Source organism: Heloderma suspectum, chromosome 2 (genome assembly GCF_057233095.1).
Source record: "Heloderma suspectum isolate Gila_16-S chromosome 2, 16-S_ref, whole genome shotgun sequence".
NCBI classification, from domain to species: domain Eukaryota; kingdom Metazoa; phylum Chordata; class Lepidosauria; order Squamata; family Helodermatidae; genus Heloderma; species Heloderma suspectum.
The window spans coordinates 369,683,602-369,705,607 of record NC_139459.1 but is presented as its reverse complement, the minus strand read 5'-3'; the positions used below and the strand labels follow the sequence as shown (position 1 = coordinate 369,705,607).

The 22,006-nt window shown below is 49.9% G+C and overlaps 1 protein-coding gene across 7 annotated transcripts; it reads right to left on the bottom strand.

Moving 5' to 3' along the window:
- Positions 1-1,438: 1,438 nt before the first annotated feature.
- On the bottom strand, positions 1,439-20,482 carry LOC146356014 (uncharacterized). Of its 7 annotated transcripts, none has more exons than XM_084831478.1 (4): positions 20,379-20,482; positions 18,031-18,949; positions 10,825-10,951; positions 1,439-9,875 (listed from the first exon to the last, which is right to left on the bottom strand). In XM_084831478.1, the coding sequence occupies exons 2-4, from the start codon at positions 18,805-18,807 to the stop codon at positions 8,608-8,610; spliced, it is 2,172 nt and encodes a 723-aa protein (XP_084687604.1). In that variant the 5' UTR covers positions 18,808-18,949; positions 20,379-20,482; the 3' UTR covers positions 1,439-8,607. The 7 variants fall into 7 exon arrangements, with proteins under 7 accessions (XP_084687604.1, XP_084687609.1, XP_084687605.1 ...); XM_084831483.1 differs by having other exon boundaries at positions 1,439-9,872; XM_084831479.1 differs by having other exon boundaries at positions 18,031-19,270; positions 20,379-20,476.
- Between the last annotated feature and the right edge of the window lie 1,524 nt (positions 20,483-22,006).

The window sequence follows — 22,006 nt, the reverse complement described above, 5'->3', positions numbered from 1 at the left end:
GGCCTTGCTGGGGAGTTCATTCCCATTCCATAATTGGGGGGCTGCCACCGAGAAGGCCCTCTCCCTTGTTGCTGCCTTCTGAGCATCCCTCAGAGGAGGCACCTGGAGGAAGGCCTTAGACAAGCATATTGTACAGCTAGGTTCATGCCAGGAGAGACTGTCTTTCCCGGCCTGTGAATCTGTGCACCCTCTAAGATCACCTGGTGTGGCTCTTTTTGGGTTTGTCATTGATTTCCGGTTGATTGCAATGCATGAGGGGGGCTTTTTCTGTGGTGCTGTCCCCCGCCCCCAGCCTGCCATATGTGGAACTCCCTGCCCCAAGAAGTTAGGTTCGAATCACAGATTCAAACCTAACAGATTCGAATCACAGGGGCCCTCCCACTGAAATCAATCAGAAACAGTATTCAAGCAACGGCATGGTTGGATCAAGATTTAAGCTGGATCAACTATGCTGGCAGAAGCGGACTTCTCCGCCCACTCCTTCCCATGGCAACCCCTCCAGCCCCCTGGAAATGCTACACAGAGTCAGGAGACCATGCAGAATGGGGTGAGCTGTAGTGTCGGGGGGAGGCAGAAGGGAATTCCGGGATTGAACCCCTGCTATTTTTGACAAGAATGGTGTAGCTGGATAATTTTCAAACCTGGACTAAATGGTCTTATGCCCACCCCCACCCCCCCTTTGAACAGACATGTGTATTACTTCAGTTGTGAAGCACACAGCTAGCATTTCTCTTCCCCCCTCCCGCCCCCCCCACTTTACAACTGCTTCCCTAGGCCGGCCCGAGACATTTTGCTGACTGAGGAGAACAAAATGCTGCCCCCTCCCATTCCACGTACAAAAGCCTTTCTTCAAGAGTAAACAATTTTCCTCAACACTGATGGATAGTACAGCATCCTCTGCCACAACTGAAGGCAGCAGGCTAGCTTAGGGAGCATAGGGAAGGCCACATGGCACACAATTCTCCATCACCTTGCTGCCGCCTCCCAGCATTTGCCACCTGAGGTAACCGCCTCAGTTTGCCTAATGGTAGGGCCAGCCCTGCTGCTTCTAAATCCCTTATATGTTAGAACATTTTGACAACCCTGCTTTAAAAAACAACTCTACTCTGAGCATGTTGAGTTTGGCATTTTAAGCTCACTGAAATCATAGCACCCTCATGATGACAGGAATAAAACGGGTGTTCACTTCTGTTGCCCTCGTCACCTGCTGCCCTCAGCCTGGTCACCTGGGAGACCCCCAGGCTGCGGGGCACTAGATTTTGGCTCCAAGGTCCAACCCTAGTGGTACCACTGACTGATAAGTGGAAGGAAATGTTTGACCTTGGTTTATTACGTAAGGGCGCAATCCTATGCATGTTTAGACAGAAAAAACTCCTACAATTCCCAGCATGCCCCAGCCAGCCATGCTGGCTGGGGCATGCTGGGAATTGTAGGGGTTTTCTCTGTCTAAACATGCATACGATTGTGCTCGAAGACACCTTGTGACACAGCTAGTCACACTTGCCTAAACTACAGCACATCACCGAGAACCTTTTGCATTTGCACACTCGTGTGTCAGCTTTTGCCCCCTGCACATGATCCCCAGTTCTTCTGGGAAAGGTGCAAGGTGCTTAGACAGCCACAAAACGCCACCCACGTCCTCCCAGCCTCAGTCCAGCTGATTTAGCATTGTGCAGTCAACATCCAAGAGAGAGAGGGAGGGAGGGGGAGAGAGAGAGAGAGAGAGAGTCTCTTGACACCAAGGCATGCATCCTGTGATGGAGCTGAAGGTTGGTGGTGAGGGACCGGTAGGAGACGTGTCAGGAGTCTGTTTCTTTGTTTTTAAGCACCAGCCCTCAGCACATCAGAAGTGTTCACATTTGCACACCCTAGCTTGATGAAGGGTCTTGGAGAACCCGCATGCTTGTACAACTTTTGGTGGCTTTTGGGTTGCTCCTAATAAAGGCATTTTACCTAACTGTGGATGGAAGGCAGCTGCTTCTGTTGACTCCCTTTGCAAAATTTAGTTTATTTTTGCCAGTCACCAGGTGGGGGCTGAGGGGAGGACACACACAGGAAGTTGCCTTATACCAAATCGGACCATGGGTCCATCTAGCCTGGTTTTGTCCACACTGACTGGCAGCGGCTTTCCAGGGTTTCAGGCAGGACTTTTTCCAGCTCTACCTGGAGATGTTGGGGATCGGACCTGGGACCTTCTGACTGCAAAGCAGGGACTGTGCCACTGACCACTGATGGATAATTTCCTGGCTTTTGTGAGGTGTGCCGCTCCCACAATTTACATGGAATGGGAGTGGGTGCCATCCTGTTCTTTGCCTCAGGCAGCAAAATCTCTTGGGCCGACCCTGCAGGGCACTGATGGGGAACCTGCTGCCCTCCAGAACGGAGGAGTCTCCAATCTTTTAGGGCTGGGGGACACATTTCGCCTTTTGATGAGTGTTGTGGGTGGTCTCACAACGTGGCTGCCATAGGGTAGGGGTTTGCTCATTTACAAAATGGCTGCCATGGGGGTGCTGCCAGTCACAAACACCCATTTCTCAGAAGGCAACGTGGTGAAGCCAAAAGAAAAGTAACGCGCCCACCTAGGTACATAGCTGAGGTGGGTTTGAGTTCCAAAACACAAAACCACTCTTTTGAACGCAGCTTTCTGCTCCAAAACCCATTTCACGAAAGGCACAGGAAGATAGGAAGTTGCTTTCTATTGCGTCAGACCCTTGGTCCATCTCTAGCCCACTGTCATCAACACTGACTGGCAGCAACTCTCCAAGGAGCCCTGCCCCCCTCCCACCCCCACTTGAAATTATTTTTGCCACCTTTTCTGGCTTCTGAGCATTCCACAGATATTGTCTGCCTGCTTCCAAGCATATTTTCACAAGGGCTAGAAACTTTATAATACTCCATACCTTTTCTGCATTCCCCTTTCAGAGATGGGCTTCTGTAGCGTAGCAGTTTTCATGTCAGCTAGGACCAGGAGACCTAGGTTCAAATCCTAATCCTGCCAGAAAGCTCCACAGTTGATCTCAGGCCAGTCACTGTCTCTTGACCTAACCTACCTCACAGGGCTGTTGTGAACATTAAGAGAATATGAAGGGGGAGAGAGGGAACCATACCATGTGGCCATGTTGAGCTGCTTGGAGGAAGGACAGGATAAAGATGTAATTAGTAAGACTTATAATGACAGGATATGGTGGCTACGAAAGGTTTTTCCATTTAGAGTTCCAGCAATTCCCCTGGCTTTCTTTTCTATTTTCCCTCCAGCAGTCCGTCAGCCTCCGTGACCAGTCAGTCCACATTGGGCTGTTTTGGGTGTCTTCTCCCCACCCAGCTCCGGCTTTTCTCTGATATATTTTGTACTTCTGCAAATCTCGCCATTCTTCCAAGCCTACCAACCCCTCCTTCTTGTGGGGTTCTTCCATTTAGAGTTCTGGTTTCTGCATCACGATTTGTTCGTATGTTAGATATACCTGGGAGATTACTGTAAAATCAACACACGGTTCTTTTCTTTACATGTTTCAAAATGTAAAAGTGAATGTTCACTCCCCTGTCTTGGATGCAGTTACCAGTCGTGGGATGTGGATATCAGATTTTGTCTATAGAACAATTACTGGTAAATTATTAGTCTGTATTTATCTGAGAACTACCGGAAGTACAAGCTGGGTTTCGAAGAGGCAGAGGAACTAGAGATCAAATCGCCAACATTCGCTGCATCATGGAGAAAGCAAGAGAATTCCAGAAAAACGTTTATTTCTGCTTCATTGACTACGCTAAAGCCTTTGATTGTGTGGATCACAACAAACTGTGGCAAATTCTGAAAGAGATGGGAGTACCAGACCACCTTACCTGTCTCCTGAGAAACCTGTACGAGGGCCAAGAAGCAACAGTAAGAACCAGACATGGAACAACCGATTGGTTCAAAATTGGGAAAGGAGTACGACAAGGCTGCATATTGTCACCCTGCTTATTTAACTTATATGCAGAGTACATCATGAGAAATGCCGGGTTGGATGAATCACAGGTCGGAATTAAGATTGCTGGGAGAATTATCAACAACCTCCAATATGCAGATGATACCACCCTAATGGCAGAAAGCGAAGAGGATCTCAAGAGCCTCTTGTTGAGGGTGAAAGAGGAGAGTGCAAAAGCTGGTTTGAAACTCAACATTAAAAAAACGAAGATCATGGCATCTGGCCCCATCACTTCCTGGCATATAGAAGGGGAAGAAATGGAAGCAGTGACAGATTTTACTTTCTTGGGCTCCAAGATCACCGCAGACGGTGACTGTAGCCATGAAATTAAAAGACGCTTGCTCCTTGGGAGGAAAGCTATGGCCAACCTAGACAGCATAGTAAGAAGCAGAGACATCACCTTGCCGACAAAGGTCCGTCTAATCAAAGCTATGGTTTTCCCAGTAGTAATGTATGGCTGTGAGAGCTGGACTATAAGGAAGGCTGAGCGCCGAAGAATTGATGCTTTCGAACTGTGGTGCTGGAGAAGACTCTTACGAGTCCCCTGGACTGCAAGGAGGTCAAATCAGTCCATCCTAAAGGAAATCAACCCTGACTGCTCATTGGAAGGACAGATAATGAAGCTGAAGCTCCAATATTTTGGCCACCTAATGCGAAAACTCCCTGGAAAAGACCCTGATGCTGGGAAAGACTGAAGGCAAAAGGAGAAGAGGACGGCAGAGGATGAGATGGCTAGATAGCATCACCGATGCAATGAATATGAACTTGAGCACGCTCCGGGAGAGAGCGCAGGACAGGAAGGCCTGGCGTGCTATGGTCCATGGGGTCACGAAGAGTCGGACACGACTGAACGACTGAACAACAAATTTATCTGATTATTTGAGGCTGGCATATTATCTCAGGGATTTCTAAGCTTGTGTATTTTGCTTTACAGGTCCCATGTAGGAATGTAAACATCATGTTAATCTTATTTCGGTAAGGGCTGTAATGACCGTTTATACCTTCCCCCACTGAAGAGGATCAGACAGGTTGAAACGTGTTGGGGTATCGTGTACTTGTACAGCCTTGATTCTGAAATCAGTATTGTTGACTGCTAATCCATTGTTTGAATTTTGTGTGAAATATTAGTATTTATATGAAAGATTCCTGTGAATACTCTAGACCAGGAGTGCACAGGGATTGGGTCCAGGATCTCCTTTCCGTGGATGGAACGGCTCTGCTCACAGAAGATGCCTCTGCCCCTCTCTTAGCCTGTTCACATATAACAGCAAATTCTGGGTAAATTAACCCACAATTCACCAGGTCAGGTGCCCACCACCATTTTGAATAACATCCAATTGGAGGCTATTCTGTGATGTGCAAACTCGGACACACTGGGTTAATCGTGGGTTAAACAACCCACGGTTAATCTAAGAACTAATCATACATTAACTGTAGGTTGTTTAACCTACGAGTAACTTATAGTGTCTGGGTTCACGCATCATGAAAGAACAGAGTCAAAACACAGAGTCAAAATGGTGGCGCCCCACAACCCTGGCTAATCGTGGGTTAATTAACCCACAATTTGAAACTGTTACTGGCAAACCGGGTCTCTGTGTAGCAGTCTTCCTTCACCTGGTACCTTCCAGATGTGTTGAACTATGGCTCCTAGCATCCCCCTGCCAGCATGCTCAGGGGACTGGAAGGCCTGAAGTGGGGAGGAGGTAGATACTGTGGGTTAGTGATGACACTCTGTCAAGGGGGCAAACCCAACCTCTGCTACCCAAACTCTAATAACATCCAGACTAGGCTACCGTAATGTGCTTCCTGTGGGGCTGCCTTTAAAGACAGTTTGGGAAACTTGAGCTGGCTGCTTGGATCTTGAGGCGGGGTGGGGGTGGAAAGACAGTTGTCATGCCAATATCATATCAGTTGCACTGATAGCTGGTGCAAATTGGGGACCAATTTAAAGTGCTGGTATTGCCCTTTAAAGCCCTGAAGCAGGCATGTCAAACCTCGGCCTACTGCCCAAATACAGCCTACCTGGCATCCCTCTGGGGTTCCCCAATGGCTCCACCCCCTTTCCCCCAACTACCAAATGCTTGGCCATTTGCTGGCTTTTGCCTACCCCACCCTCAAAGGTTGAGATTCCTCTCCTAAGGCCTAGTTATTGGCCTCAAGAACTTTTAATGAAAACATGCTGGTTCTTTAGTCCCATCGCTTCTGCCTTGGCTCTGCCCACCACCACAACGCAGCCCCTGGGAGCTCCCCCAAAACTGAATTTGGCACTTGGGCTGAAAAGAGGTCAGGCACCTGAGCCGTAAACAGTTTGGCGCCAGGTCACTGGAAGGATCCCCTTCCTTTGCCTGAGCATGTCAGTGCTCTAAAGATCACTGTCAGAGGTCCTGCTCCCAAATCTGTCAGCAAGACTGATTAGCTTGGTAGGCCAAACAGATGGGGCCTTTTTGGTAGCAGCCCCATCCTTGTTGTAGTATTTGCAAGATTATGAAATGAACCACAGAGACTGAATTAGAAGGAAGAAACTTTACTTAGCAGTGTACTGCTACCCAACTATAATAGAAAACTGAAAGTAGTCAGATACTCCTTAGCTTCCTTTCCTAGCTGGTCTCACCCAGAACTGATTCCCCCATGCCACCATTTCTAAATCACTTTAGTTCCTACTCACATTACACCTGTGGAACTCTCCCGCATGGCTCTGTCCATTCAAGGTTTTAGAGACCCACCTATTTCAAGCTGCCTTCTCATAACTGTTCATACTGTTGCTGCTGCAACATTGTTTTAAAATTCTCTTGATGACTTCTAGTGGTGTGATGCTGGCCTAGATTATTCTATTCCCTTAATGTCTGTTTATGTTGTGATACTGAATTTGATAGTTGGTTATTTGTTTTTTTGTATGCTGCCGTGTGAGTGCATTTGCCCTAAAAGTCATCCCTAAAATATTTAAATCAGCATGCCCCAAGCTGGCAGCCTCCAGGTGGTTTGGACTCCAGCTCCCAGCATTCCTGGCCATGCTGCCTGGGGCAAGCTGGTAGTGCAAGACCCCAAGAGGGCAGCAGATTGGGGAAGGCTGAACTTAGGAGTTATGTATTCGGAAGGGGGAAAAGGTTGGAACAAAGCATATAAAAGTCCTGCTGAACCACCCTTTATTTTATTTATTTAAAATATTTCCTGGCCTTTTCAGGGAGAGCTTTCTCCTCCCTCAGCTGTCCCCACTAGAAGCCATTCCAGCAGGCTGTGCAGTCAGAGAGAAGCAGAGCCCTTCCATCAGCCCTGCTGAAAGACTGTTTAGTTTTTTTCCTCTTCCTTTCCCATCCCTTTTTCCTTTTGTGACATGTCTTTTTAGATTATAAGCTTGCGGGCAGGGTTTAGTGGTTGCATGCAAGTTGCTCTGGGGGCTTTTTTAGCTGAGGAACAGAATAAAAATATTTTAAGGGCGCAATCCTGTGCAGATAGTCAGCAGCCTCCAAAGTTGGAGGCTGCCAAGTATCCAATGCAGGGCGGCCTGGAGCATGGAGGCAATCCTTGCCTCCATGCTCCGGCTGCCCTGCATTTTTGGTTAGATGGCCGATTTCGGCTGTCTAGCTGTGGCTTTGGGGAGGGAAGGAGGCCACGCAGCGCATAGGAAGCTGCACAATGCCGCTTGCGCAGTCTCCTCACCTCCCTGCCCCCGGGACCGCACCCTTCCCCCATCTCCGCATTCCGTTTCTGAGCACAGAGATGTAGCTTGTGCAGAGAGAACTGCGCCAGCGGCAGAGGGGCGGATAGCATGGGAACCACATTCATAGCCCTAGCTCCAACTTCAGTTCCCAGAAACCTTATAGACAGCGTCTAGTGGCCACAGGATTGCTCCCTAAAATACTGAAATGAAACTGGTGGTAAGAAGAGAACAATGTCTAAATCCATGCAGCTTTTATTTGTGCATGGTATATTAAGCTGTAAGTGGAGCAGTGTGCAGGCTGCAATTGTACAGGAGCACACAAAAAGAGAGGACAGAATGTCAAGACACAGAAGTCAAGATTCCTGAGAATTGCAGTTTTTGTTTTAAAAGCAAGTTTCTCGGCCTTATGGATTTAGAGATGCTGGAAAGTGTGTCAGTTTTATTCGCTGAAATCTCAGAGGCTAAAAGGGTGGCTGAAAAAGCAATCCAACAGGTGGGAGTTTCAGAATCCTGGGTCTCTCCTTGCCTCTCTCCATAACGTCCAAAACAATGATGGAAAATAATTTAAAAATCGCATATTTGGTTATGCAAAACAGGGTGCTAATTTGCATAATTTATGCAGGTTGCAACATTCCCCCTATTTTTCCTGGTGTAGAATTTTGAGTGCCTGGATGGAAACTTAAAAAAAAAAAATTTTTAGCATGGAGTATACATAACCCTCAGAAATATACAGCCCTTAAAAATGAATTACACCTGAAGCCTTCCCCAAGTGAACCATTACCATCACTCCCTCATGACTGGGAAGGGAGAACACTCTTCTACGTTGGCAGGAGATTTTTATGTCACTTTCCCCCCCTTATATGGGTAGAAGGATTTTAAAAATAAATTTGGCTGTGAAGACATAAAAAACAAAACTAGCACCAACAATGTTAAATTAGGGGTCCCCGCTGCCACAACATGCGAGCATGGACACTGGCTTAGATTCCTTTACAAGGGTTTTTCCCTTGTGTGAATCCTTTTGTGCCTGATCAGGTGGGAGGGGTCACCAAAGCGTTTCCCACAGTCCAGGCAGCTATATGGTTTCTCTCCTGTGTGGATTCTCTTGTGGTTAACAAGGTGCGACTGCTGGCAGAACCCTTTCCCACAAACAGAGCATTTGAATGGCTTCTCTCCTGTGTGGATTCTCAGATGAGTGATAAGGTAGGTGCTGGTGCTGAAACTCTTCCCACAAAAGGAGCACTTGCAGGCTTTCTCTCCCGTGTGGGTTCTCTTGTGCCTAATGAGGTGCGACGGGTCACCAAAGCTTCTCCCACAATCTGAACACACATACGGCTTCTCCCCAGTGTGGATTCTCTGGTGGTTCACAAGGTGCGAGTGCTGCTGGAAGCACTTCCCGCAGTCTGAGCATTTGTAGGGCTTTTCGCCTGTGTGGATTCTCTGGTGTCTCATGAGCTTCGAGTGGTACTGAAAGCACTTCCCACACTCTGAGCATTTGTACAACTTCTCACCCATATGGATCCTCTGGTGGTTCATGAGGACAGACATCCTGCTGAAGCTTTGCCTGCAGTCAGGGGGCTGACATGGTTTTTTGTTAATGTGGATCCTTGCGTGTAGGAGAAGCTCGTTCCCTGTGCAGAAGGTCTTTCTGCAGGCCAGACATTTATACGGCCTCTTTCTCATGTGGGTCCTCTTATGTCTGATCAGGTGCGAAGGGTGACTGAAGCTTTTCCCGCACTCCAGGCAGCTATATGGTTTCTCTCCCATGTGGATTCTCTCATGGTTGACAAGCTGAGAATGCTGGCAGAAGACTTTTCCGCAAACAGAGCATTTGAATGGCTTCTCCCCCGTGTGGATCCTCTGATGGTTCACGAGGACTGACCTCCTGCTAAAGCTTTGCCCGCAAACTGAGCATTTAAATGGAACTCTGTTTGTTTGGGTTATTCCAGGCACCAGAAGATGGGTCGCCTCTTTCAAGACACCTCTGCATTCAAGGTCAGCATTCTCGGCCTTATCCTTGAGGATATCTTGCCGGAGGACTCTAATCTCGGGTTCCTCAGATCCGTCCTCGGGATTAATAAATTTGTCCTCCTCTTTTGCTAGGCAATTTCCCTCCTGTATCTCAGAGGCTACATTGCCCCGGCTGGGACACAGAGATGCATCTCGCTCTGCTCTTCCTGGCAACGCCTCAGGGGATCCCGCCTCCACATCATGTCCAGCCTCACTTTGCTCCTTTCCACACGCCCACTCCTCACCTGCTGGAATAAGAAAGGAATTCCAACATGACTCTTTGCGGGCAGTGTGCGGGAGAGAAAGACGGCTCTAGTTGCAGTCTGGGAACCTGGGCAGTGAAATGGCCTACTCCGTCCTTTGAGAAACACTGAAGGGGTCAGGGCTATGGGCTAGTAGCCATGGGGGGTTAAAATAGAGCCTCCACGTGCAGAGAGGTGGTATCCCCCTGTGTCGCAAGGGCTAATTTTGAGCCAGCCTGTGAACGGGGTCAGTTTGTTGGGCAAAATATGCTACCGCTCTCCTGGATCACTATCTAGTGAACAGTGCTGTCCCCAAACCAAAAAGCTGGACATAGAACCGTAGAATAGTAGGGTTGGAAGGGGCCTACCAGGCCATCGAGTCTAACCCCCTGCTCAATGCAGGAATCCAAGTCAGAGCATCCCTGACAGATGGCTGTCCAGCCTCGTCTTGACCGCCTCCAGTGTGGGAGAGCCCACCACCTCCCTGGGTCATTGGCTCCATTGTCGTATTGCTCTAACAGTCAGGACGTTTTTCCTGCTGTTCAGCTGGAACCTGGCTTCCTGGAACTTGAGCCCAGCATTTCTTGTAGAAGTGTACATCCAGCCTCCCTATCTAATGACCTCCCAGGCAGCTCACATGAGAACATCCAAAGGAATGCAATATAATAATTATACCTAACTAAAATCCATCGGACACAGCATGCATCTGCCTAGGGAGCAGCATGGCTTAAGAAACCCCACCCAAATCCTCCCGGAACCCTGGGCAGGACAGCAGCCATTGCAGGGCTCTCTACCTGGGGCTGCCTTTGCCGTCTGCTGGAGCTGCCGGCACTGCAAAAGGCAACAGCCCGTTGGTTCGCTGGGACCCGTCGTGTGGAGCCTATTATGCCACTTTTGGAACAGCGGCCTATTAAAATCCTCCAAGAGGCCTGGAGTAGGAGAGCAGCTTCCTCACCCGAGACGCCGGCGGCTCCACTGTCTTCTTGCTTCACCACCTGGAAGACCAGCCTATGCCCGCCCTCTCGGAGAGCGTCCCGAGTCTCAGGGAGATTCGCCCGCTCCTCCTTCGGGGGATCCAGGACCTACAGATGCAGCACAGCAGATCCCGTTCGAGAAAGGAGGGTGGGATACAATGGGTGGTCTCCCCCCCGCCACAGTTCCCTGCGTGCGAGCACATGTGTGAAGGCAGGCAGGTGCAGGGCCTGCCCAAGGCATTCTGCTGCCAGGGCTGAAGGATGAGAATGCCAGGGCGAAGCGGAGCCAGGGCTGCCAGGGACTCAGTACGGGCACTTTAACAGGGATGCTGTCAGGACTGGGCCCAGCATCTTTGCAGAGGCCTCTTGAGAGGCCATGGGAACAGACTCAGTCAGATAAGGAACAGTGCAAAGTGGTGGGGGAGGGAAGAGAGCTTCAGGGAGATGGAGACAGAGAAGAATCTGTCCAGGTGCTGACTATAACCTCTCCCTCTGGGGGAACACAGCAGCTCAGAGGGCCAGGAGGAGGTGGGTGTGACAGATGCAGGGATCTACGTTGGGCCAGGAGGGAGGAGCAGCTTCGGGAAGTAAGGTGTTCTACAAGGCTGGCCCATCAGAAAAGGTCTCATCTGGAAAAGCCTCTCAGGTTCTGTACTGCAGACCGGTGCCAGGTTTGCAGCAACTTCTCTCCTAACAGTAGTGCCTCCATCAAAGGGATCTTCAGGTAGTCTATTTAGTAATCAGAGATGTGAGGGCTTGCCATAGGATGACAAAGTCTATAACTTGAGCTGCTGTTGGACTGATTCACATAATAAAGGCTATTTACTTGGAGATCAATTTCTTTGATTACAAACACGCTGACAGCTGTTGAGGTCATCTGTCCCCCCCCCCCCTTTCTGAGCTTAGCTGCAACGCTCACAGTACCTGCGGGAGATGAATTTTCCCAACAAATTGTTGTTCCCATGTTGTAATGTAAAGTATTCTGGGGCAGCTTGGTCTTGGATGGGCAATGAAAGCCATGCGCTTTACAAAAGACCTGTTCCTGGTTGAAATGAAAACTGCTAGAACTGGTTTGTTGATATGGATCAACACAGAGACCTGCAGTTTTTGGACTCTTCCTGCCTGCCTGCCACTCACAACTCACTCAAAGTAACTCTATAATGCAGCCACAGAGACTGTCTTGTTTTTATTTATGTCTGTTTCCCACTTCCCAGCTGAGCACAGCAGAGCAGATCAAGCTGCTCCAGCTGGTCCAGGGACTACAGAAGCAGGAAAGCTCCCAGAGAGCGAGCAAACAGTGGGAGCAAACAGTGGGAGCAAACAGGAGTTCGACAAGGGAGGTCAAGGGCCCCTAAGATTTTTAGGCCCCTAAAAGTCCCTAACATTTTTTTTCTTTTTAAAAAACATTTTCATTTGTCTTGCAACACACACTTCCACACCAGTGGGACTCTGCTTTTAACCTCTAGTGAGTAGAGCAGCAGGCACAGGCTAGTCTAGAACAATTAATCAGAAAGCTAGACACAAAAAGGGAAAAGAGGCTATGGAAGGACAAGACTCTCCAGTGGTGGTGACCTGCAAGGTGTGTGCAATGTTTGTTTTCGTGCCTGAGAACAACATGGCCTACAACTGCAATATGTGCAAGTTGATCACACTGCTGGAAGAAAAGTAAGAGGACTGGAGCGGCAACTGTCGACCCTCCGGGGAATAAGAGAACACGAAGAGTTCTTGGACAGAATGGGGGAAGTACAGCAGCAAAGTGAAGACCAGAAGCTTGAAGAGCAACAGCAAGCTGAGGCAAAAGTGGGAAATGCCGAGGTAAGGAAAAATGCTGTAGAGGATACTCCTTGGAAAAGGGTGACAGTTAGGAGAAGAAGAACTAGACACCACTCTGCACCAGTGGAGCTGTGGAACCAATTCCAGGTACTTGCGGATGAGACTGGAGGACAACCTGCAGAGGAAAAATCACAGCGGAACCTACATGAGAATGAGCAAGAGGCTGAAGGTCAGTCAAACAGAGGCGATGAAACCCAGGCCTACCACAAGAAGAGAAGAGTAGTAGTGGTGGGAGACTCCTTGCTGTGTGGAATCGAAACCCAAGTATGTCGCAAAGACCCGTGGACTCGCCAGGTATGCTGTCTCCCGGGAGGACGGATTAGAGATGTGACTGAAAGGTTGCCTGCACTCATAAAGCCCACTGACAGGTATCTCTTTCTTCTCATCCATGTGGGAACAAATGATACTGTTCAGCGGAGCTATGAAGAAATCACATCAGACTTTGAAGCTTCGGAAAGGAAACTCAAGAATTTTGGGGTCCAGATAGTTTTCTCATCCATCCTTCCAGTAGTTAGAAGAGGGATAGGAAGGGAAAGAAAAATACTCCAGGTGAATGACTGGCTATGAAGGAGGTGCCGACACGAGAGATTTAGATTCTGGGACCACGGGCTATACTTCCTGGAAGATGGGCTGCTGGCAAGGGATGGGTTGCACCTCACAAAGGCTGGGAAGAATGTGTTTGGCCACAGCATGAAGAACTTCATCAGGAGGGTTTTAAATTGAATCCTATGGGGGAGGGAGACGTAATGTTGGGGGTAAGAACGGACAAAGACTCACGCACCACAACGGTTCTACTCTAATAGTGCCCAATAATAGTCTTCAGTCATATGTAGGAAGAAAGCCAGACTATGAAGCACATGGTCTTCTATGTCTATATACTAATGCCCAGAGTATGGGAAACAAACAGAACGAACTTAATACGAGAGGGAAATTATGACCTGATAGGTATAACTGAGACTTGGTGGGATGACTCTCATCACTGGAATACAGCAATTGAAGGATATAACTTGTTCAAAAAGAACAGGAGGAACAAAAAGGGAGGTGGGGTTGCACTGTATGTGAAAAATACATACCTCTGCACAGAAATACAGGAGGAGGAGCTTGGTAGCCCCATGGAGAGCATCTGGATCAAAATAAATGGAGCAAAGTATAAAAGGAACCTGGTGGTCAGAGTCTACTACCGGCTACCCAATCAAGGAGAAGACGAGGATGAAACTTTTGAAAAGCAAATAGCCAATGTTTCAAGAAAGCATGATGTAGTAGTAATGGGGGACTTCAATTTCCCCGATATTTGTTGGGAGACAAATTCTGCAAAACATGGCCCCTACAGGGCATTCCTGACTTGTGTGGCGGATAACTTCCTCCTACAGAAAGTAGAGGAAGGAACTAGAGGATTGGCTATCCTTGACTTGATCCTAACCAACAGAGATGACTTAGTGGATAAAGCGGCAGTTACAGGAACTCTGGGGGAAAGCGACCATGTTATACTTGAGTTCTTGGTTCTAAGGGAAGCAAAAGCCGAATGTAGTCACAGAATCATAGAATAGCAGGGTTGGAAGGGGCCTACAAGCCCACTGAGTCCAACCCCCTGCTCAATGCAGGAATCCAAGTCAGAACATCCCTGACAGATGGCTGTCCAGCCTCGTCTTGAACGCCTCCAGTGTGGGAGAGCCCACCACCTCCCTAGGTAATTGGTTCCATTGTCGTATTGCTCTAACAGTCAGGAAGTTTTTCCTGACGTTCAGCCAGAATCTGGCTTCCTGTAACTTGAGCCCATTATTCCATGTCCTGCACTCTGGGATGATCAAGAAGAGATCCTGGCCTTACTCTCTGTGACAACCTTTCAAGTACTTGAAGAGCGCTATCATATCTCCCCCTCAGTCTTCTCTTCTCAAGGCTAAACATGCCCAGTTCTTTCAGTCTCTCTTCATAGGGCTTTGTTTCCAGTCCCCTGATCATCTTTGTTGCCCTCCTTTGTTCCTTGTAGTCAATCGCATAGCCTGGATTTTAGGAAAGCTGATTTTCATAAACTCAGAACAATGATAAGTAAGGTTCCATGGCAAGCGATTCTAATGAGAAAAGGAGTCCAAGATGGGTGGGAGCTTTTAAAAAAGGAAATTCTCAAGGCACAATCAGAAACAATTCCAACAAGAAAAGGTGGGAGACAACAGAAGAAGCCAGTGTGGCTTCACAAAAAACTTAGAGATTACCTGAAAACAAAAAAGGACACATATAGGAAGTGGAAAGAAGGCCAAGCAACAAAGGAAGAGTAAAGGCAGGTAGCACAGAATTGCAGGGATGGCGTCAGGAAGGCTAAAGTTGAGAACGAGCTGAGGTTAGCGAGGGATGCTAAAAGCAACAAAAAGGCTTTCTTCAGCTACGTGCATAGTAAAAGGCAGAGGAAAGAAATGGTGGTTCAGCTATTAAACAAGGATGGTAAAATGATAACAGATGACAAAGAAAAGGCAGAGGTGCTCAATTCCTACTTTGGCTCAGTCTTCTCCCAAAAGAGGGTCTATGACCCCCCTGGCAAAGGAGAAATACAGGCTGAAGGGGCAGGATTGCAGCTTGAGATCGATAGGCATATGGTCAAGGAACACCTAATGACTTTGAATGAGTTCAAATCTCCAGGGCCAGATAAACTGCATCCTAGAGTAATAAAGGAACTGGCAGAAGAACTCTTGGAACCACTGTCTATTCTCTTTGAGAAATCATGGAGGACAGGGGAAGTGCCAGATGACTGGAGGAGGGCAAATATTGTCCCTATCTTCAAAAAGGGTAAAAAGGAGGAACCTGGGAACTACAGACCAGTCAGTCTGACATCAATCTCTGGGAACATTCTGGAGCAGATGATAAAGCAATCCATCTGTAAGCACCTTGAAAACAATGCAATGATTACTCAAAGCCAACATGGATTTGTCAAGAACAAACCTTGCCAGACGAAATCTGATCTCATTTTTTGATCAAGTAACCTCCCTTGTGGACTGTGGGAATGCTGTGGACATCATATACCTCGACTTCAGCAAAGCTTTCACCAAAGTGCCCCATGATATCCTGATAAGCAAACTAGCTAAAAGTGGGCTAGATGAAACAACGATCCAGTGGATCCACAGTTGGCTACAGAATTGGACTCAAAGAGTGCTTATCAATGGGACCTTCTGAAACTGGGGAGAGGTAACGAGTGGGGTACCACAGGGCTCAGTCCTGGGCCCAGTGCTCTTCAACATTTGTATTAATGACTTGGAGGAGGAGGTGCAGGGAATGCTGATCAAATTTGCAGATGACACAAAATTGGGCGGGATAGCAATACTTTGGAAGACAGAAACAAAATTCAAAGTGATCTTGATAGACTGGAGCACTGGGCAGAAAACAGCAGAATGACATTTAATAGGGAGAAATGCCAAGTTCTGCACCTAGGAAAAAGAAACCAAATGCACAGTTACAAGATGGGGGATACATGGCTCAACAACACTACAAGCGAGAAGGATCTTGGAATTGTTGTCGATCACAGCTGAATATGAGCCAACAATGTGATGTGGCTGCAAAAAAGGCCAATGCTCTTTTGGGCTAAATTAATAGAAGCATCGCTTCCAAATCCCGGGAAGTACTAGTTCCCCTCTACTCAGCACTGGTTAGGCCTCATCTGGAGCACTGTGTCCAGTTCTGGGCACCACATTTTAAGAAGGATGCAGACAAACTGGAGAGGGTTCAGAGGAGGGCAACAAGGATGATCAGGGGACTGGAAACAAAGCCCTATGAAAAGAGACTGAAAGAATTGGGCATGTTTAGCTTTGAGAAGAGAAGACTGAGGGGAGATATGATACTGCTCTTCCAGTCCTTGAAAGGCTGTCCCAGAGAGGAAGGCCAGGATCTCTTCTTGATCATCCCAGAGTGCAGGACATGGAATAATGGGCTCAAGTTACAGGAAGCCAGATTCTGGCTGAACATCAGGAAAAACTTCCTGTTAGAGCAATACGACAATGGAACCAATTACCTGGGGAGGTGGTGGGCTCTCCCACACTGGAGGCGTTCAAGACGAGGCTGGACAGCCATCTGTCGGGGATGCTCTGACTTGGATTCCTGCACTGAGCAGGGGGTTGGACTCGATGGGCTTGTAGGCCCCTTCCAACCCTACTATTCTATGATGCTATTAATTCTACAAAAACTGTTACGGAAGCTGTTTCGGCTGAAGAGCAGAATAAACATGCTTTAAATAAACAAACAAATTTTAAAAATTAAATTGTGTAGGGAAGCAGTGTGTATGAAGTGTCTGCGTAGCAGTAAAAATCCAGCTCCCTAGAAATTACTCAAGTTGGTTTGTACAATTAGCAGAATAAACAGGCGATTATCACTTTAGGAGGCTGGATAAGAGCCTGGGGGAAGCGAAGTGATGGGAAAGACAGGCAGAACTCTCTCCTGTTTGAGTTCCTGCCCCCATACCATCAGTTTTGAAAAGCACAAGTGTTTTTATTTATTAATTACATCGGACTAGGGAGACCAAGGTTGAAGTCTCCATGGGCTCATTGGGGGACCCTGGGCGTAATTTGCTTCACAGGCCTGTTGAGCTCCATCGACAAAGGAGAGGATATAAAACAGGGGTAGGGAACCTCAGGCCAGGGGTCAAATCTGGCCTTCTTGAGTTCCCAATTCGGCCCCTGGGGTTCCTCAGACAGCCATGCTCCCTTCCCTTGGCATCGCCCCCTCCACCAGCACAGCCCCCCCCCCTCCCCCGACCCGGCTTTTGTTCAGTTCTTTCCTCATTCTAAAAGGTAAAGCTTCGGGGTGCAATCCTATACACACTGACCTGGGAGCAAGTCCCATTGAACTCCATGGGACTTAATCCCAGGAGACATGCACAGGATTGCACTAAGCTACAAAATATGGCTGTTTTGGGTACTTGTGGCCCCCTCCTCTTGCCCTGGGCCCTGCCCTCTTTGCCTTCACCCCCCCACTCCAGAATGCCATTTCTCTTCCCCCCGCCCCTTCTCTGAAACATAATCTGACTCTTGGACTGAAAAATGTTCCCTATCCTATTATAAAACTACCTAAATTACAATAACCCGAGATTTGAATCAGGGACTCCCAACCTCCCCACTGAAGACCTTAATCCCAATGCTACATTTCAGAGTTGGGTTCATTTTAAACCCAAAGCCCCTCCCTTCCCTGAAAGATTCAAACCAGTGACTTGTAGCTGTCAGCTGCTTCCTACAGGCCCCAGGGCTGCCCTACTGCCCCATCGCTGAGGCTGTGCGGGGAGGCCCATTTGCCACACTGCTCCAAGACCAGACCAGCCCTCCCCCATCCCTTGGCCCAGACTCCCAGCCTGCAGGGACAGCCCCCTCAACCCCTCTCACCTGCTGCTCTTCCTGCCCACTGCCCTCTTGCCGCCGCCGTAGGAACTCCTCAGCCAGCGCCACCGCTTGGGAGCAGCTCCCCGGCCCACCTCCCTCGACCCAGCTCTGCATTTCCAGGGGGAGGACGGCCAGGAACTGCTCCAGAATCACCAGCTCCACAATCTGCCCCTTGGTGTGCTTTTCTGGCTTCAGCCACTGGTGGCAAAGTTCCCGGAGTTGGCCGCAAGCTGCTCGGGGTGCCTCGACCTCCTGATAGCCAAACCGCCGGAAGCGCAGGCGTTGCACCTCCGAGTCAGAGGTCTCTTCGCCTGACTCCTCTTCCTTCACTTTCACGCAACCCGCAGGATCCTTTGCCAACAGGTGGCTCTCGGTCGGTTGGATCTCTGAGCTGAGACCTAAAAGGAGTTCGGTCTCTCTGGCTCCGGCCGCCCCCTCCCAGTGGGGCAGAAAATCCTTGCTATCGCTGACTGGCACAGGCCCTGACGTTTGCGGGGCTCTCTGGTCCGAATGAACAGACTCCATTTTCTTCAGGAATTCCTGCCACTGGGCTTCCCAAGTTGGTTGCAACCCCTCCCTCAGATCCCATTTTCCTCGCTCTGGTGGGCTTCTTTCCCAGAATTCCATGGCCATACTGGCTGGGATGACCTGAGGGTCCTTTTCCCTTCCTTTCTCTGGCTCGAGGCCTACCAAATCAAGCTCCTCCTGCTTCGGTCCCTGCCCCAACGCAGCCTGCGGCGGGAGGACCAGGGCTGACAAAAGTCCACTCTCAGCAGCCATTTTCCTTCTTAGCTAAAAGCTGAAATGCCAGAACCACTGCCAGGAGGCAGCCCTTCAAACATCAACAGTCTCTTTAAATATTGGCCTCTCTTTCCAAGGAAGGTAGCGCATAGGCAAAAATCCTCATGGAGACAGCATCAGCCTAAGGGAAACAAAGAGAACTGTCAAGACGCCAAGGAAACGCCCTGGCCTTTATTTCTATAACTTAGAAAAAAAGAAGCATTTTTTAAAATTACATTTTAATGCCAGTCTTCTGCAAAGAAGCCCATGGCAGTGTGCATGATCCTTCCTCCCTCTCCTGACTTTATTCTTACTACCGCGCTGTTAGATAGGTTGGGCTGAGAGATGCAGCTGGCCCAGAGAATCCTGGCTGGATGGAGAGCTGAACCGGGGTCTCCCTGTCCCAACACTCGAATCACTGCTTCACCTGGCTCCGCGTCAGATTTGTATCCCAGCTGTCCTCCTGAGAGGGAGAAAAGGTGACCGTCTCAGGGTCATGAGCTCCATAGCTAGGGGTCCACCAATTTGGTAACCAATTACTGCTCCCAGGAGCCAGTGCGACTTGACTTTCTGCTCCACAGCAAGCGGAAACAGGAGCCAGCTCCTCTCGAGCCCACTGCCTGGCGAGGGTGGGGTTACAGGTGAGGGGCATGAGGCAAGGTGTGTTTGTAAGTATACCATGACACCAATGGAACAGCAAGTTGCTGGAGAATAAGAGTGGAAGAGAGCTATATTATTAATTACATGTATACCCTGCTTTTTCTTCCTCTCGAAAAGGAACCCAAGGCGGCTTGCATGGTCCTCCTCCTCTCCATTTTATGATCCGTGCTGGGGCTGGGCCCTTGGCAGGTGCCCGACCAGGCCTCCCCTTGGCGCCAGCCCTGGCTTTGTCTTTCTGCAGCCCCCTTCTCACTCCCTTCCCGATCCCGCCCCAGCAGCGACATGCGCTTCCCACTCGCCAACTCTCCTCCTGGAAACCAGTCAGGGATCGGCAGCCTGCCTCGCTCTCGACCTACAACAACCCCGCGAGGTAGGTCAGGCCGAGAGTCGCGGCCTGGCCCAAAGGCATCCAGGGAGCTCCTGGCCGAGTGGGGCTAGAGCCGGCATCTCACGCGCCCCGGCCCAGCACTCCACCCACGGCCGCGCACTGGCTGGCGCACGCCAGCCCTGCCTGTTGGCCTCTCCGGGTGGCGCAGGGCCGCGGGCAAGGCACGCCCCGGGGCCCTCCCGGCGAGCCCGCCTCCTCCCCGCCCGGGCCGCCGGCTGCTCCTGCCCCCGCCCCCGGCGCCCGCTGGCTGGCTGGCAGGCAGGCAGGCGGAGAGCCGGGGAGCGAGGAGGCCGCGGCGCCTGCTGCTGCTCCTCCTCAGCGCCGCCGCTGTCTGGGCCGGGCCAGGGCCGGCGGCCACGGGGACGAGGCGCAGCAGCTCAGGGGCCTGCTGGGGCGGGCCTCGGCAGGCGCCGCCCGGGCCTCCCCTGGCGCCCGCCGGCTCTGCGCCGGTCCGCACCCCTCCCGGCCCCGCCCCCGGCCCCCCGCCCCCCGGCCCCCCGCCCCCCGGCCGCCCGGCCGCGACCTGCGCTTCGCCGCTCGCCAGCTCTCCTGCCGGGGACCCGCCGCTCGCCGCGCTCTCGCGGTATTTCCCCGGGGGCTGCCGGAAGCGGCCCGCGCGCCGCCTTCCCTGGCCCGTCTAGGAACAAGGGCTCGTCGCATTTAACCCCTTGAGGGGCATGCATCAATGTGCTCGGATGCCACCTCCGTGGCTAGTTTCCTCTGGTGTGTGCCTTTAGCGGCGGCGCGGCAGGCAGGAATTCAAAAGGTGCAGCTCTGCCCAGGGCAGCAGTTACCACTACTGTTATTGTTATTTGCATTTCTATACCGCCCCACGGCAGAGGCTCCCTGGGCAGTTCTCAACAGCTCACACAAATTACCAGGCACAGATACAACCTTGTAATAAAGCAGAGTATAAACACTTTCTTTATGTATTTATTTACTTCATTTCTATACCACCCAGTAGCCGACGCGCTCTATAAACAATTTCAACGCTAGTCCTGTTCAAGACAGTGGTCATGGATGCCCCATCATGTGCCATTAAATTCCCTGACGCGGCTCTGCGTCGCCAAGGGAAGGCCTGTCCCAGGATCAGCCGCTTCAGGACTTGCTCTTGCGGGTGGGTGTCTCTAGCTGCTCACGGATCCAGCTTGAGGACATGATGTATTATTGGCACCCATTCATCCCTCGGCACCCTGCTGTGGAGGAACTCGCAGAAAGCCGGGGTGGGGGGGGACAAGAACAACCAAAGGTCTGATTCAATATAAGACAGCTTCAACTATTTACTCCTTTGCAAAAATGTGTTCTGGTTTTGCTAGGTGTGGGAAGTTTCTAGTCCTTATGGCTGTGAAAATATACTTGGACTCCTGTGTTAAGGCGATTCCCACCAAACAGTCAGAAGAGAGAAAAGTGGCTAAAATAGACTTGCAGTGATTGTGCGGGTGGGATGGGGGTCTCCAAAGCACTTCACATGCATTTTATGTTTTAGCTGTAACCCTTAACCCCCGCCATGAAGAGAGAAGGAGGCATGCAAAGAAGGCCACCTCACCACCCTTCTCTGTACTCCCACAGGATTATTACCACCAACCGCCCTGTGGGAAGAATCCTTATGAATTGTGATATTTTAATATTATGCTGGAGGAAAATTCTGAGAGTGCCTTGGACTGCAAGAAGATCAAAGCCAGTCCATACTCCAGGAAATAAAGCCAGACTGCTCACTTGAGGGAATGATATTAAGGCAAAACTGAAGTACTTTGGCCACATAATGAGAAGACAGGAGACCCTGGAGAAGTGCAGATGCTAGGGCAAGTGGAAGGCAAGAGGAAGAGGGGCTGACCAAGGGCAAGGTGGATGGATGATATTCTGGAGGTGATGGGCTCGACCTTGGGGGAGCTGGGGGTGGCGATGGCCGACAGGAAGCTCTGGCGTGGGCTGGTCCATGAAGTCATGAAGAGTCGGAAGCGACTGACTGAATAAACAACAACATTGTATTTTTATTGATGTACCATTGCGTTATTTGTAAGCCGCCTTGGAAAAATTTGGCACGTTAGAAATTATTGCAAAAAAATAAAACGAGGCAAGTCAGTCTTATTGTAACCCATTTTGCAGATAGAGGGTCTGAGGCTGAGAGAGAGAGAGAGAGAGAGAGAGAGA